This window comes from Durotheca rogersii, assembly GCF_024521655.1.
Source record: "Durotheca rogersii strain YMJ 92031201 chromosome Unknown GGS23scaffold_2, whole genome shotgun sequence".
NCBI classification, from domain to species: Eukaryota; Fungi; Ascomycota; class Sordariomycetes; order Xylariales; family Xylariaceae; genus Durotheca; species Durotheca rogersii.
Genome location: NW_026251233.1, coordinates 1,761,811 through 1,775,479, shown reverse-complemented (window position 1 = coordinate 1,775,479; position 13,669 = coordinate 1,761,811). Strand labels below are relative to the sequence as shown.

The 13,669-nt window shown below is 55.4% G+C and overlaps 3 protein-coding genes across 3 annotated transcripts; all 3 read right to left on the bottom strand.

Moving 5' to 3' along the window:
• Positions 1 to 5,445: 5,445 nt before the first annotated feature.
• On the bottom strand, positions 5,446 to 7,765 carry GGS23DRAFT_183189 (P-loop containing nucleoside triphosphate hydrolase protein). The gene is made up of 4 exons (XM_051511652.1): positions 7,353 to 7,765; positions 6,591 to 7,300; positions 6,040 to 6,531; positions 5,446 to 5,975 (listed from the first exon to the last, which is right to left on the bottom strand). The coding sequence occupies exons 1-4, from the start codon at positions 7,682 to 7,684 to the stop codon at positions 5,680 to 5,682; spliced, it is 1,830 nt and encodes a 609-aa protein (XP_051376285.1). The 5' UTR covers positions 7,685 to 7,765; the 3' UTR covers positions 5,446 to 5,679.
• A 1,613-nt stretch (positions 7,766 to 9,378) lies between these two features.
• On the bottom strand, positions 9,379 to 11,357 carry GGS23DRAFT_183091 (uncharacterized protein). Its single transcript, XM_051511651.1, has 6 exons — positions 10,707 to 11,357; positions 10,577 to 10,642; positions 10,454 to 10,494; positions 10,002 to 10,378; positions 9,840 to 9,914; positions 9,379 to 9,778 (listed from the first exon to the last, which is right to left on the bottom strand). The coding sequence occupies exons 1-6, from the start codon at positions 10,846 to 10,848 to the stop codon at positions 9,448 to 9,450; spliced, it is 1,032 nt and encodes a 343-aa protein (XP_051376284.1). The 5' UTR covers positions 10,849 to 11,357; the 3' UTR covers positions 9,379 to 9,447.
• A 643-nt stretch (positions 11,358 to 12,000) lies between these two features.
• GGS23DRAFT_548904 (Rix1 complex component) lies at positions 12,001 to 13,648 on the bottom strand. Its single transcript, XM_051515188.1, has 2 exons — positions 13,406 to 13,648; positions 12,001 to 13,346 (listed from the first exon to the last, which is right to left on the bottom strand). The coding sequence occupies exons 1-2, from the start codon at positions 13,524 to 13,526 to the stop codon at positions 12,406 to 12,408; spliced, it is 1,062 nt and encodes a 353-aa protein (XP_051376283.1). The 5' UTR covers positions 13,527 to 13,648; the 3' UTR covers positions 12,001 to 12,405.
• Positions 13,649 to 13,669: the final 21 nt, after the last annotated feature.

The following is a 13,669-nucleotide window of genomic DNA, read 5'->3' as shown; positions in this document are numbered from 1 at the left end:
AGCCGTGGGTAGGGTAGGCCCTCCGCCCATTATATGCGTAGGTATACCTATGTCCTGCGCGCCGTACCTTTTTCCTACCTTGGAGGTACTTACTTGCCTACCTCTTATATGTCTCTGCATGTAGGTATTCTATCTCGGCATGCCTGTATACCTGTATGGGTAGATGTAAGTATTCGTGTATGTAGGTATAGTAAGCCCCATGCCACCCTTATTTAATACCCGCATGCACGTACAGATGTAATGTGGTGTATGTACGTGCATGCACGACAACGGCTTATGGATCCGAGGGTGACCGGGCTGAGCGGCCGGAACTTCCTGCTGCCGTCGTGAGGCAGAGAAAGAGACAGAGGGGAGAGGGAGAGGGACAGAGGGGAGAGGGAGAGGGAGGGAGGGAGGAGAGGGGACAAGGTAGAAGGGCACGCACCGCACGCACTCGAACCGCGCCGCAGAGCCCGTTCTGATCGGAATCCTAACACCTACCTACCTATCACGCCTCACTGACTGCCCTTCGCTGGCACCCTGCCCTAGTCCTAGTAGGCAGCAAAGACACCCGGCATCCAGCAGCGAACGCTTACATACCTACCTACCCTCCGCGTGCGAGCCACGCTGAGCGGACCACGTCCTTCCTGTGCCTTGAACCTGCCCTCCCCTCCCCCCTCCCGGTAGACGGCCGCGCCGGCGAGGTGCATTGCGTTTTTAGAAATACGTAGGTACACGACGCAGCGGACGGGCAGGCGGTTCCAGTTACGCGCTGGGCAGGAAAGTAGGCGAGCAGGCACGCAGAGGACGACGTCGTAGCCGCGAGGGCTAGACCGCGCACGTGAAATTGCACGCACGCGTAGACGTCCATCCGTACACACACATACCTACACACGCAGCCGAGTATACATGTGCGTATGTGTGTGTGGGACGGCCGGCTATCCACGCGGGTATACGGTGTTCCCGCGGCCGTCGAAGAAGACCGGCGTCTCGCTATGCCCGGGCCGCTCTGGCTGCCTCTCTGCCTCCCTGCCTCCCTGCCTCTCTGGCTGCCTGCCCTGCCTGCCTACCTACTCGCGACACACATGCGCACCCGGACTTAGACGCGACGCTCGCCCCGGCTCGCCTGCTGTCAGGTTAGGGGGTAGGTATGCGTACGCACTAATCTGCCTACTTATTAGGTACACCGACGAGGGGGGAGATGGCGAAGTAGCGAGACCGGCGCTTACCCCTTCGGCAGCGCAGCACATCCCTAGGTACCTAACCTAATACCCATCTAATACCGACCTACCTCTCATACACTTCTACATGGGTAGGTAGGTAGATACGAGCCCAGGGTCTTCTCGCCTCACGCCAACAACCTCGGCCCTTCCTCCCCCCATCTCTCTCTCTCTAGGTACATATCGCACCCGTGGCGATGACCGCGGCGATCTAGACGCACACGTAGAAGACAGTCCGCGCCGCGACCGGTAGTATCCATCTGCCGTGAGATGGAGATAGAGAAGGGGGAGGGAGAGGAAGAGGGGGGGGGGGGGGGCGGGAACGCTCCCTCTCTGACTTCTCGTCATCCTTCTTCTTCTCCAACGCCACATTCTCTTTGATAGGGTGAGCTAGATCTCCGTAATACGTACCTACACTAAGCAAACTCCTTCCCCCTCCCCCAAAAGCCCTAAAGCTGAGCAAGTCGCACACAACTTCGCGCCCCCGTGTGTCATTGGCGAGAGTTGGGCGCGATCGCAAGATCGTCGCGTGCTTTGCGAAGTGAGAGAACCCCCGGGTTCTGACTCGCTAGCTCTCTCTCTCTCTCTGTGTCCCCTTTCTGGGCATGTGAGTAATTGACACACACACACACCGGGGATAGAGAGGAGGGGGGTGGGTGGCTGGACCATCCGTGCCAGCGCGTTTGGATCCAGCCTATAGGTAGGTTATAGGCTCTAAATTCTTATTAGGAGGGAGGGGTAAGGTAGGGTAGGATGAAGGGGGGGCGGTGTTGAGACCCCTACCAATGTGCGTAGGTAGGTAGGTACCTATAGATAGGTAGGTTATCCGCCTCTTATTAGGTGGGTGTAGGCTATCCCCGACATCCCCCATCCACGGGTTCTCTTTACGTAGGAGGTAGGTACCTACGACGGAGTGCATCCATCCATCCATACCTACCCACGTACCCTCTATCACTGCTGGCCTACCTACCTACGTAGTGGTCAATAGAGGAGGCTAGAGGGATGTAGGCATACACTGAAGCCGGGTAGGGGGTGGCTTATCCCCGAGCTGGCAAAAGGCGCCTAGATGCGATAGGTATTATTATTAGGTAGGTAGGTTACCTGGGCGGAGGGGCGGGTAAGCAGCGTCGAAGGGGGGGGAAATGCGGTGACAAGCTGCGAGGAAGCGCGCGCGCTGGCGGACGGACCCCTCAGCCAGCCCCGGCCCACAGCCTCGCCACCTCCTTCTGCCTCCGCCTGCCTAAGGTTGCTTGCCCTGAACCCCTGCTCGGCTCCGATCCTTACGATACGGGTAACGTGGCGATAGCGCGGGTAAGATGGGATGAGGCGGGATAGGATAGCCTCGCACCACCCCTACCTACCTACCTTACTCATCGCAGGCCGGGGGGTGCATCCCTGGTCCGGCGGACGTAGAGTACCTACCTAGGTAGAGAGCCTCGGGCACGCGGGCGGGCGGGCGAGGTTGGAAATCCTCAACCGCGTCGTAGCGCGCAGTGGGCGGACGGTCATACGTATGGTCGGTGTGCCTAGCTTATTTGCACCGGTAGGCGGCAGGTAGGTAAATTACTCACTTACCTACCTACCAGCCCGGAGGCGCGCCATGGGGCGGATTCGCGAGCACGCTGATGGTCGTGGACGTCCCTCGCACACTAGGTACCTACCTACACACTAAGTATACACGCACAAACGCGCAAAAAGATAGGCGTACCTAGACAGAGAGAGAAAAAAGGGGAGAGAGGTAGGTATAGAACGAACCACATGACCTCCGCGGCATGCGGGAAAGCAAGCCCTACCTACCTACCTACCTACCTCTTGCGACCCGCCCTGTTGCGGCGCAAGCCCGTCGTAGGCAGCTATACCTACCCACCACTTCCGCCCCCCTCCTCTCTCTCTCGGCGGAACCTCACTTAGTCGACCGACGGACCAGGACGTCATACCGAGCGCCTCTCGCAGAGCGGCACGTGAGCGCCGACAAAGGAGCAGAGAGCACAAGGGTACCTCGCTCGCTCGGTAGCCGGTTGGGCTCGGCCGGGCTAGGCTTAACTCCCAACGGGTATGGCCAGTCCTGTCTACGTCCGAGCTCTCTCTCTCTCGCTTGCCTGCTGACGACAGACGAGCCGATCGGTCCACCGCGGGCTAGTGGGGGGGGGGGGGGGGGGATCTGTCTGATCTGAAGAATTTTTCCCTCGTACTTCCTTTCCCTTCCCTTTCCTTTTCCTTTTCCCCTTCCTCCTCGCTCCTTGTCTTTCCTAGACTGAAGGGGGAGGGGGGAGGGGGCGAGACGCGGTAATCTGCGGGGGGAGGCGGTAGGAGGATGACTGGCTGCGTACGTGGCTCGGGCTAGACGCTCGACGATGGCGGGGATGATGACAATGACCACGATCATCGTGATCAGCGCCCAGGTATATCGTATCCTCGCACCTCACACAAGCGGCGGCGGCGGCGGCGGACTCTCCCTCTCTCTCTCTCTCTCTATCGTGCGCAAGTCCGCCACGGAGGCGATATCGGATCCTAGAGCCTAGGACCTGGGGCATAGGGCAAAGGGGAAGCTGAGGGCCCTCGAGCGTCTCGTCATCGTTTCGCCGCGAGTGGGTGAAGGTGGGTCATCGCATGGCCCCTTCTCTTACTCTGCTGCAGCGCCAGGGGTGGCTTGCGACGACAACGACGACGATGATGACGAGGGGATAGGTTGTTTCCGTAAGCGTGTACGCAGAGGGACGGAGAGGGGCGGGGATGGACGGATTGGCGGATGTACGTATACGTGTGCAGGGCGGTATGGCTCAGCTCTCCTACCCCCCCTTATTGGTAATGCCAAACTATCTGCCTAATGACCGGGCTGATTCCGTGTAGCTTGGGCGTGGGCGTGACCGTTCCCGTGCTCATGCCTACCCACATCATCAGTCATCACCGTCGCCGTCGTCGTCGTTCGTCTTTCGTCGTTCGTTGTTCGTTTAACGGGCGCAAAGGGGCGAGTCCGTTCCGTCTCTCCCTCCTCCCGGCCTGCCTGTGCCCGGGTCTGTTCGACATCCAACCTCTCTCTACCTACCCACCGGCTTGCCACTCCTAGACGAATGCCAGACAGTCCGAGTGAGTAACCGGCGGGCAGGATGGCGTAGGGCGACCCCTGCGGCGGTCCACCAGCGACGGCATGCTTCGCGCGAGGATGAGTGCCTCGCCAGATCCTAATCTCCCGACGACGGACGAGGAGGGGGAGGGGGGAGGGGGCTGGTCGGCCTGTGACTCACAACGGAAAAGAAAGGGGAGGATCACGGCTGGAGAACCTAGAGGTGAGATCGGGTTTGGCGGGACAATATCGCACAGTACGTACAGTTCGCAAAAGAGAAATTCCCTTGCCCGTCTCACAGCGAGGTCCCAGATGCCGACAATACGTAGTTAGTCAGCGACGAACATACCCGCATGCAGCTACCCACACCCGCTCTCACTCTGTTCGAATACGGCGGGACCTGTGAGACTCCTGTGGGAGTGTGTGTGTGCGTGTATGAAGGAGTGAAACGGGAGAGGGGGGGAACACACTTAGTGTCCCCTTTTCTCTCCCCGGCTGACTCACGCCGAATCCACGCCAACCAGCCAGCGAGAACCTGCACGGACCGCTGCTTCGGCGGCAGAGGGAAAAGGAAAGGAATTCTATCGAATTCAATACTTCCTTTATTCTGATTGTGTCGTGATCGTGCCTCTCAAGCCCCGGCGTGACAGGCAAGCAAGCACTGTCACTCTTACTTAATAACAACCGTACGGAACTGACACCATGATAATCCTAGTCCCCGCATGCCTAATAGCCGACGGCGACGACGAGCCATCGTCAACCGACTTCCTCTACCACTCCGCCCTCGGCAACCTCCAACAGGTTGCCTGGTTGGATAGGTGAACCAGGCACTGGGCATCTGTGTAAGTGCATAAGGTAAACTGCCTTCTTATCTACGTACCTAGATAGGTGACTAGACGCGAGAGGGAATCGCGACATATTAAGTGGTCTACAAGTATTAGTCCACATGTACCGTAAGAATTACGCACGTCTATAACTATGGTCATAAAACATATAAACCTAGGTATAGGAACCAAGACAAGGCCCCGTGAGCGCCATAGTTGTCAATAGAAGTCTAACTTTGAAGGTAATTTGGATCGAAGGGACGGGGAATTAGACAATACTGCCATTTAACAGTAAGCAATACCATGTGTCGAATCGGGGGTGAAGCCCAAGTAAATTGCCTTGAAAAAAAAGTCTGGTGAACGGAGTGAATTAATCAGAGATTCCTGACTCTATACACAATGCGCCCCCCTCCCCCCTCTAGCAGCTATCTACATAGAGCTGCCCTTTCATACTAAGCAACTGAGTCGTCTTTAGAAACTGCGGTTTGCTATGAAGCTGCGGGCTTTCTCAACGATGCAGAACTACTGAGAGGGGTTGAGACGACAACAGATCTACCAGAATTTGCAAAATAGTCGGTTGAACCAACCACATTTACCACTGCTCCTCCTTTTCGTCGTCGTTGGCACCCTCACCCCAGGTTCCGGTGCCCCAACCATCGCCTTCAACATCTCCGTCACCCACTCCCTCGCCATCACTAGCCTCGCTATTGTCATCTTCGATCTTGAAGTTGGCTGGATCGACGCCCTCGGGGATGTACTCCCGGAGGAAGTCGGGGACTTCTTGCTTTGTCTCCATCAGAGTCATGACAAGCTGCTGAGCGATGGGCTCGTCGCGGTCGGTGTAAAAAGATGTTGCGAGGCCCGTAAATCCGATCCGGCCCGTTCGACCTATCTTCAACGTTAGGGGCTCAAGCCGTCATACCGCTGCTACAACAGCTAGTGTACTGCTTACCAATACGGTGAATGTATTCCTGGATGCCGCCGTGATCCATGCTCGGGAGGTCATAGTTGATTACGTGCTTCACGTTGCGCACGTCGATACCACGGGCAGTCACACCAGTCGTGATGAGAACAGGCGACTTTCCACTGCGGAAGGCCCTCATCGCATCCTCTCTCTCACGCTGGGTGCGGTCAGAATGCATCGAAGTGCACGGCCAGTTTCTCTGGAAGAGATAGTCGTCGACCTCGTCTGCCGTGCGCTTATTATTGACGAAGATGATTGTTCGGCCGGGCGGGGCCGAAACGATGCGGTCGTGGAGGGCCTGGTTCTTCAGGTGCGGCAACACGAAGATGACATCTTGCTTGATATTGGCATGAGTGCTGCCGATACGACCGACACGGATACGGACGTGCGACTCGGACAGATGTGATTTGGCTAGCTTTCGGACGGGCGCAGGGAATGTGGCCGAGAAGAGCATGTATTTCACATTGCCCTCATCTTGTTCTGCCCTTAACATTAGCGGCGCGTCTTAACGTACCTACAATAGGGGCGTATAAACTTACCTCCACCAGACATGATCTTGTTGAGCTCGACCTGCCAGTCCACATCAAGCATCTCGTCGGCTTCGTCGATCACCATATACTGGATTCGGCGAAAACTCAGCACATCCGACCGCTCCATCATATCCACGAGGCGGCCCGGGGTGCCAATGAGAATGTCGCAACCGTTCTGGAGCTGGACTCGCTGCTCCTGGTGGGGTCCGCCACCATATACAACGCATGGACGAAGCATGGTACGATAACAGAATTTGCGTGCTTCGTTGAAGATCTGAATTGCCAACTCTCGGGCCGGACAGATGATCACGACAAGTGGCTCGGCTCGGACTGGTCGGGCAGTTCCCTCCACGCGCTCCTTGACGCTGGGGCGCGGAGCAGCAAGTTTCTTGGCCTTGCCCATCAAGTGACTTAAGATTGGCACGAGATAAGCGGCGGTCTTTCCGGAGCCTACGATAGAAACGTCTATGTCAGCGGGAGGGGGCCCATATAGTTGCAATGTTTGAGTAGACTCGAGATACTCACCAGTCTGGGCGATCGCGATCAAGTCATGGCCTAGCTTGATAGCGGGAAGTGCGTACTTTTGGATCGGTGTAGGATCCTTGTAACCGGCCATCTCGACATTCTTCAACATGACTGGGTGAAGGCCGGCTTCCTCAAATTTCCAGATGGGACGGATACGCGTGATACCCTCCTGAGTGACGTTAATCTCGGCGATGCTGGTATGGTTAGTCTGGCGTCGTCGCGTTATATTCTCCGTGAGGAACGTACGCAGAGAAGTCAAGGCCGGCGCCTTCTCGCTGCTCAACGGAGCCGAAAAGCTGCTTCTCAAGCTCAGGAATCTCGGGGCCAACCTCGCCCATCTCGCCATCCCACTCATACACCTGGGCGCTGCTTCCCCACTCGCGGTTAACATCCGACTCAGTGTAGTCGTAGGGCACGGGATCGCCCCAGCCACTGGGAGGCCGAGAAAGCTTTGGGACTTCAGAAGCAGAAGGTGCAGCACCCTCAACAGCAGGTGGAGGGGCATCCTGGGTGGTGGATGGAGCAGCAGGTTCCTTAGGCAGGGCTGCCTTCAATTCGGCCACACTCCAGTCATCCATCTCGGTCGAGGTTTGATGAATTGACGAGTTGTTTCGTGAAGTCTGGAAAGAAGTTAGCTGGTTAGCCCGGGCTGAAGACCTATGGGCTACTGCTCTTGAGGGTTGTTGAGAAGCATGAATCCAAAGGATGGTGATGAGAGATCGAGAAGTTGGCTGTGTGAGCTCATGGGGGTAAAGGGCCACTAGGGTTTAGCAAAGGAAAACGCGTTTGTCTGCGTCCCAGATGAGATGACAACAAAGTAAGTACACAAATAGAAGGTGTGTGATAGATTGGCTCACTGGGCGAAAAGGACCAGCAATCGCACAAACCTGGTCGGCCGGGGATCTTGTGCGTGTCCAACACAGGGCTGAAGGATGCAGGTTGGTAAGCTGGTATGGTGTATCAAGGGTAAAAACATAGCACTGGGCTCTGTAGTAGCAAGAGGGGTGAAGTAGGCCACAGTTAGGAATAGACAGAGTAGAGGAGGGGTGGTAACGACGTTGTTGTCGCTGGGATGACTCATGCTGGCTGTGTGATACTTACCTGACACCGGGAAGGGTGCTTGATTTCAAGTGAGTAGGCGGTTGGGATTGTCGGCACACAGATTCTCCCGGGCTGCAGCCTTGGGGTGCTCGGATGAGAAAGCTGTTCTGGCAAGGTGAACAGCGAGAGGAGAGGGGGAGAAGACGGGGGTGATCGCGGGAGGAGAGGAAGCGAGAGGCAGGTGGTTGATAAGAGGACCCTATTACCTAGAATCCTGCCAAGTGCATCAGCTACCAGGAGTAAGCTAGCAGCGTCGGGGTTGCCTAGGTCGATACTGGGCGGTATCGAGGGTAAATAAGGTGAACGCGATACTGGGTGTCGCTATCACGGACATCTGTTTATAGGAGAGAGAAGGGGAGGCTCGGGCGGGAGAAGGGGGGACGGAAAGATGACGTCTGGCACGTCCAATATGCTCTTGCCTCGGGTGGACGCGGAGCACCTTCCATATTAGCTATTGCATATACTACCAAGGTACTTACGTCTAGGAGGCAGGAGAAGGAGGCAGGTAGCTAGATAGGAATTGTACTTGCCTCCTCGAGGGCAACTGCACATTGCTACCTCAGCCGAAGCGTAGACGACAATGTTGAATCCCCCTTATATTCGAGGACCTGCCTACCTAGACCTACCTACCTAGGTACCGGAGGTATCTGCCTCCAAACCTGCCTGGAGGTAGGTACGAAATATTGCATATATAGGTATATATATAGGTGTATATATATGTCCGGATGCCTTTGGTAGGTACCTACCTATCTACCTATGTATGTATCTACCATTGAGTAAGTAGGTATCGAGGGTAAGTGGTGGGTGTGTGTAAATAAGGGGTAGGCATCTACATAGGTAGGTAGACAGGCAGGTATGTAATAATAGTATGTAATAATAGTATGTAGTAATATATAGCTCCCTTTGGGGCCACGCCTGCCTGGCTTACTCGCCTCCCATCTCAGAAGACAGGCGTGATCCAGACACGAAATCAGGGCCGGGATGGGAAAGGACAGCCAGGTACTCGAGAGGCACGCCGCTTCCTCTGCCCCGTACGTGGTAACAATAATATATTACAGCGGATGATGGCAATTAGTAGGTTAGGTACCTACCTCTATTGGCAGTTCGTTGGTGGTACCTAGTTACGGCGGTGCTACAGGCGTCACCCTGTCAGGAGAGAGAACGAGGCACCCTTCATCGTAGGCTTCTTCTTGTTATACGAGACTGCCCTAGAGGCCGTCCCCTATTCGGTTACGCGGGATCATACCGATGGGTCTTCTATAATATCGTCCTGCCTTCCCCGAGGTGTTGTAGCTCCTGGCTGCCAGACTTCCCTCGGCACCTCTATGTTCAAGTCGCCAATCCCCAGCATCTCGTAGGATCCAGCATGGGCGGCCGAATTATCAGTCTGTCTAGCGCTGTCTCGCTGCCGATATCGTCGCACCCAGCTCGAGATGGGACACTTCGCAAGGGGTCGGATACGCACGCAGGAATCCTTGGACAATTCGAGAAACCTGGGGACATATTTAACCCAGAAAGCCCAGAGCATAGGTGCAGAGCCTACCGCCAGGCCCACGGAGTTTTCGACGTCGCTGTTAGAGACACTTAGCCCGTTTCCCTTAGCGATTAAGACGGTCAAACGAGAGTGCTTACAACATAATGTCTGCGGCAACGACATTGGTAGTGCCTGCTTTGTAATATAGAGACACTGTAGAGGCAGCTATACCGCTAGAGACTAGAGTTACCTAGAAGTTCCGAAACGAGAGTTGCGGTTCGGATGGACACCTTGGAAACTTGGCGAGAAATCGAACGTACAGTAAGCCTGAGAAGAAGACGACGTAAAGGCCAATCTTCTTAGGTCGGGGAAGTTGAAGGCGGAAGATTATAGGCAAAGGAAGGGAAAGAATTATTATATCGGTGGTGACAGATACGATGCCGGATACCGCATTAGTCATTACGACCGCTCGAGCGCAGGGGACAAGCGACGCCTCGGCGGCGACGTCGTCGAGGGGGCACCCGACTAGGGTAAAAGCCAGCGAGCCAAAGTATACCAGGGCAGTTATAACAAGCATGGCGTACGAAGAGTGCCGCATCCACCGATGGACGCCGAAGAGCCTTAAATAGAGGAAGAAGATGGATGCTTTTATGGACCACGTGGTGAGCTGTGTGAAGACTTCGATGATCACTCCGGACTGCAAAGACACCGTATTAGCATTAACCGTGGGCTAAAATACTAGGAATTCATCACGATCGGCCCCGTTGCTCACCTGAAAGTGTTGGTCGACGGAATAGCTCGGGTTCGACAGAGCTAATATTCTCATTATACTCAACACTACGCCCATTGAACGTTTCCAGCTGACCCTTTTGGCTGGGGGGGGTTGGTGCCTTACCCCTGAATTCTACACCGTTGAGCGCAGAAGTCGTCGTCAAGAAAAGCGCGCCCAAGATCGAGGTATCTAGAAGGTTTTAGCTTGGCCCAGCATGTTCACAACAATCGCTAATAGGAGAGGCTCAACACACAGTCGTCTATGCCCAGCCTCTGTTGCTGTTTGAAGTCGACAAAGCATCGTATCGAAACGAGAAAAGCGGTGGTCGTCACAAGAGTTATTTCTATTCCTATCAAAACTTCAAATTCGGCGAGAGACACGGAAAAGTCCGACATGCTAGGATCGAGAGAATAAAGGGCAGATACCGTTCTCCAGGGCTCGACGTCGACCGCGGGGTGCTCAGAGAATCAACGTCGCAGTCTCTGTGCTCTAGTCGGTAAGCCGTAGATCTAACCGCTGTGTTGTACGCGAGGTCGCCTCGAAGTGTCTGGCGGGGGTTCGAGCTTGATTGGCAGGGCAACAAATAATAACGGGAGGAGAGGGCCTCAGGACTTAGTATTAGTAGAAAGATGGTCATGAACGCGCACCCCCTATTCTATTTAAGGAACCGAGAAACTGCCTGGAGAGCGAGAGGTGGGGGGAATCTAACACCCACTGGTCATATCTCGGTGTTTCGTACATCAATACGGTGATAATACAAATCTAGCAGCGAGGTCAGACGTGGTTATTATGTAGGCTGGCACATACTATACTACGCCTGTAGATCTTCAACCGTTGTGGCCTGGTATTAGTCGGCTTACCGTCTGCAGACTACCCTCGAACCCTACCTGTACGACACCTAACGTCCAATCTACTGTCATTGCAGGCCTGCGAGAGGCCATGACCTTAGCTTGACGGGCGCATAAATCCTCAGGGTACCATTAGACTTCTTCGTTTTCATTTCGCAACAGGCTCGGACCTTATGGCACCGGAGTGAGACCGAGGCCGGACGGCCAACTGGCTCCAAGAACACTACCTAGGGCCCCGGGACCGAGTTTCGAATGGTCTGCGTTCTCCGAAAATCGCAGGTTAGTGTAATGATATAATGCCAGTAACCCGGTGGAGATCTTGAGATTTCTTTGTGGATATACCTATATTCCAACAAGTAGCTTCGACTCTTCATAACAGAAATTACATACCTAGGTATAACCGCTCTCCTCCGAGCCGCTTCTTGGACCCCAGTAGGAGTTGGTTGGGGTTTGCCCAGGAAGAAGGGGGGATAAGACCGGTCAGCGGCATTCGCCATCCACCCTCTCCCCTCTCGTGGTGGGGGTTTCCTCCGGTCCGAATTCTTGAAGCAGCGCCCGGAGCCTTAACATCACTTACGTATTTCCGTTGCTTGCAGAAACCGATACATTCGAGGCCAGCTCTTGTCCCTTTCTTGTACGGCGTTTTCACACGTGGATATTTCCTCATAATGCACAAGAACCCATGCAACCGTTGCACCTGGGAAAGACTAGAAGTATTAACGTATTGACGCTTAAGTGAAAGGGAGGCTATGAAGTGCAATAAGATTCCGAGTAATATAGTGGGCCGCAACCTGGCTGTCCATTCCGTTTCTTAAGTTGACTTCCTTAGCTGGGCAGTAAGCAATCGGGATGAGTTGGAAATCGTCCCGTTGACACAACATGACTGGTAATACCTAATCTATAATCCAGTTGTAGACCGCTACAAGTCTGTCGACGAGAATAATCAACTATGGGATAAAAGTCTAATCAACTCTTTCATATATCCATATATATTAGCTCATCAAGGCTCCTATTGCGACTGCTCTTCGCCGTAGAGCATCATATGACGCAATTTGGGTACCGCGGGACAAATCTAGGGCCGTCGGCAGGGTCGCGGGCATCTATCTACATGACGTACCCATCCCACAAGCCCTGGTCCTCGTCATCGAGCCGCGCGCCGCGCTCATAGTCAGCCATACCGTCCCTCAGGACCTGGTCGAGAGTCGCCGCCGTGCGGCCGGCCGCGCCGCCCTCACGCTTGGCCGCATCGACGCCCGCGTCCACGGCGGCCCGGAAGCGCCGGTCGAAGACGTCGCGCCGGTCCTCGCGCGTGCGGTACGCCTCGCCGTCCTCGTCGCGCGCCGGCTTGAACAGGCCAAGATATCCGAACGGGTCCGACGCACGCGGCGCGCGCGCGATCCCTTCGAACCAGTCGCCGGGTCTCCACGCAGCCGGCGTCCCTGCCCGGTGCCCCGCCTCCAGGAACTTGGCTAGCACGAGCATCTGTCGCGGGAAGGACTGCCCGTACTTCTTGGCGCCAAATGTCGTCCGCGGCGCCGACGTCCACCCACCCTTTGCGGCCGTCACGGTCGGTGCCGGCGCGCCCGTCGTCCACCACCCCAGCACCGACACAAAGTCCTTGAGCGGCTTGACCCAGCAGCCGGCGCCGGACACTACGTCCTCGGCGGCGACGTCGAGCAGCCACTCCAAGTAGCTGAGGCCGTCATCCTTGACCTCCTGCGAGATGTTGGTCATGGCGCCGCGGATGTACAGCATAATGCGCTCAACGTGGGGCCGAACCTCATCCGCGGGCAGGTGTCGCAGCAGCCGGAGTAGTTGGCCGCGCACGGCGCCCGACGAGTCGGACATGATGGGAAGCAACTTCTGTAGCAGATTCGAAGTGCCGACAGGATTCATCGGCGGGTTCGTCGACAGCTGGCTTGCGAGGTACGACAGAGCATCACGGCGTTGGTTATCGGCACGGGAGGTGGTGAGAGAGAGGTAGTGCTTGAATCTGTCTACGGGATTCGGTGCATCCTCCGCCAGCTGCTGCTGCAAGACGATAGCTAAGACATTGAATCAGGATATTGCGCTTCAAAGGATAAAATACTGGTTGTCTCGATACCTTTGGATCTGAAGCTCGTATCTGTGAAGTTAGAGGCCTTCGGCTTGGCCTTGCCTACTTTTAACTTGGGCTTCTGGAAGTCCTTTCTCTTTTCCTTCTTCTTCTTAGCGCTGGAGCCCATCTTGACTCGACCATTGGGACAAGCGAGACTCAGTACAAGGAAGTCTCCTTTTCCTTGCGCCGGACCAGTGGTGCGATATTAAGATCGGACTTGGAAATAGGTTGGTACTGATAACATTCTGGGATTATCTCTTGCTGATCTAA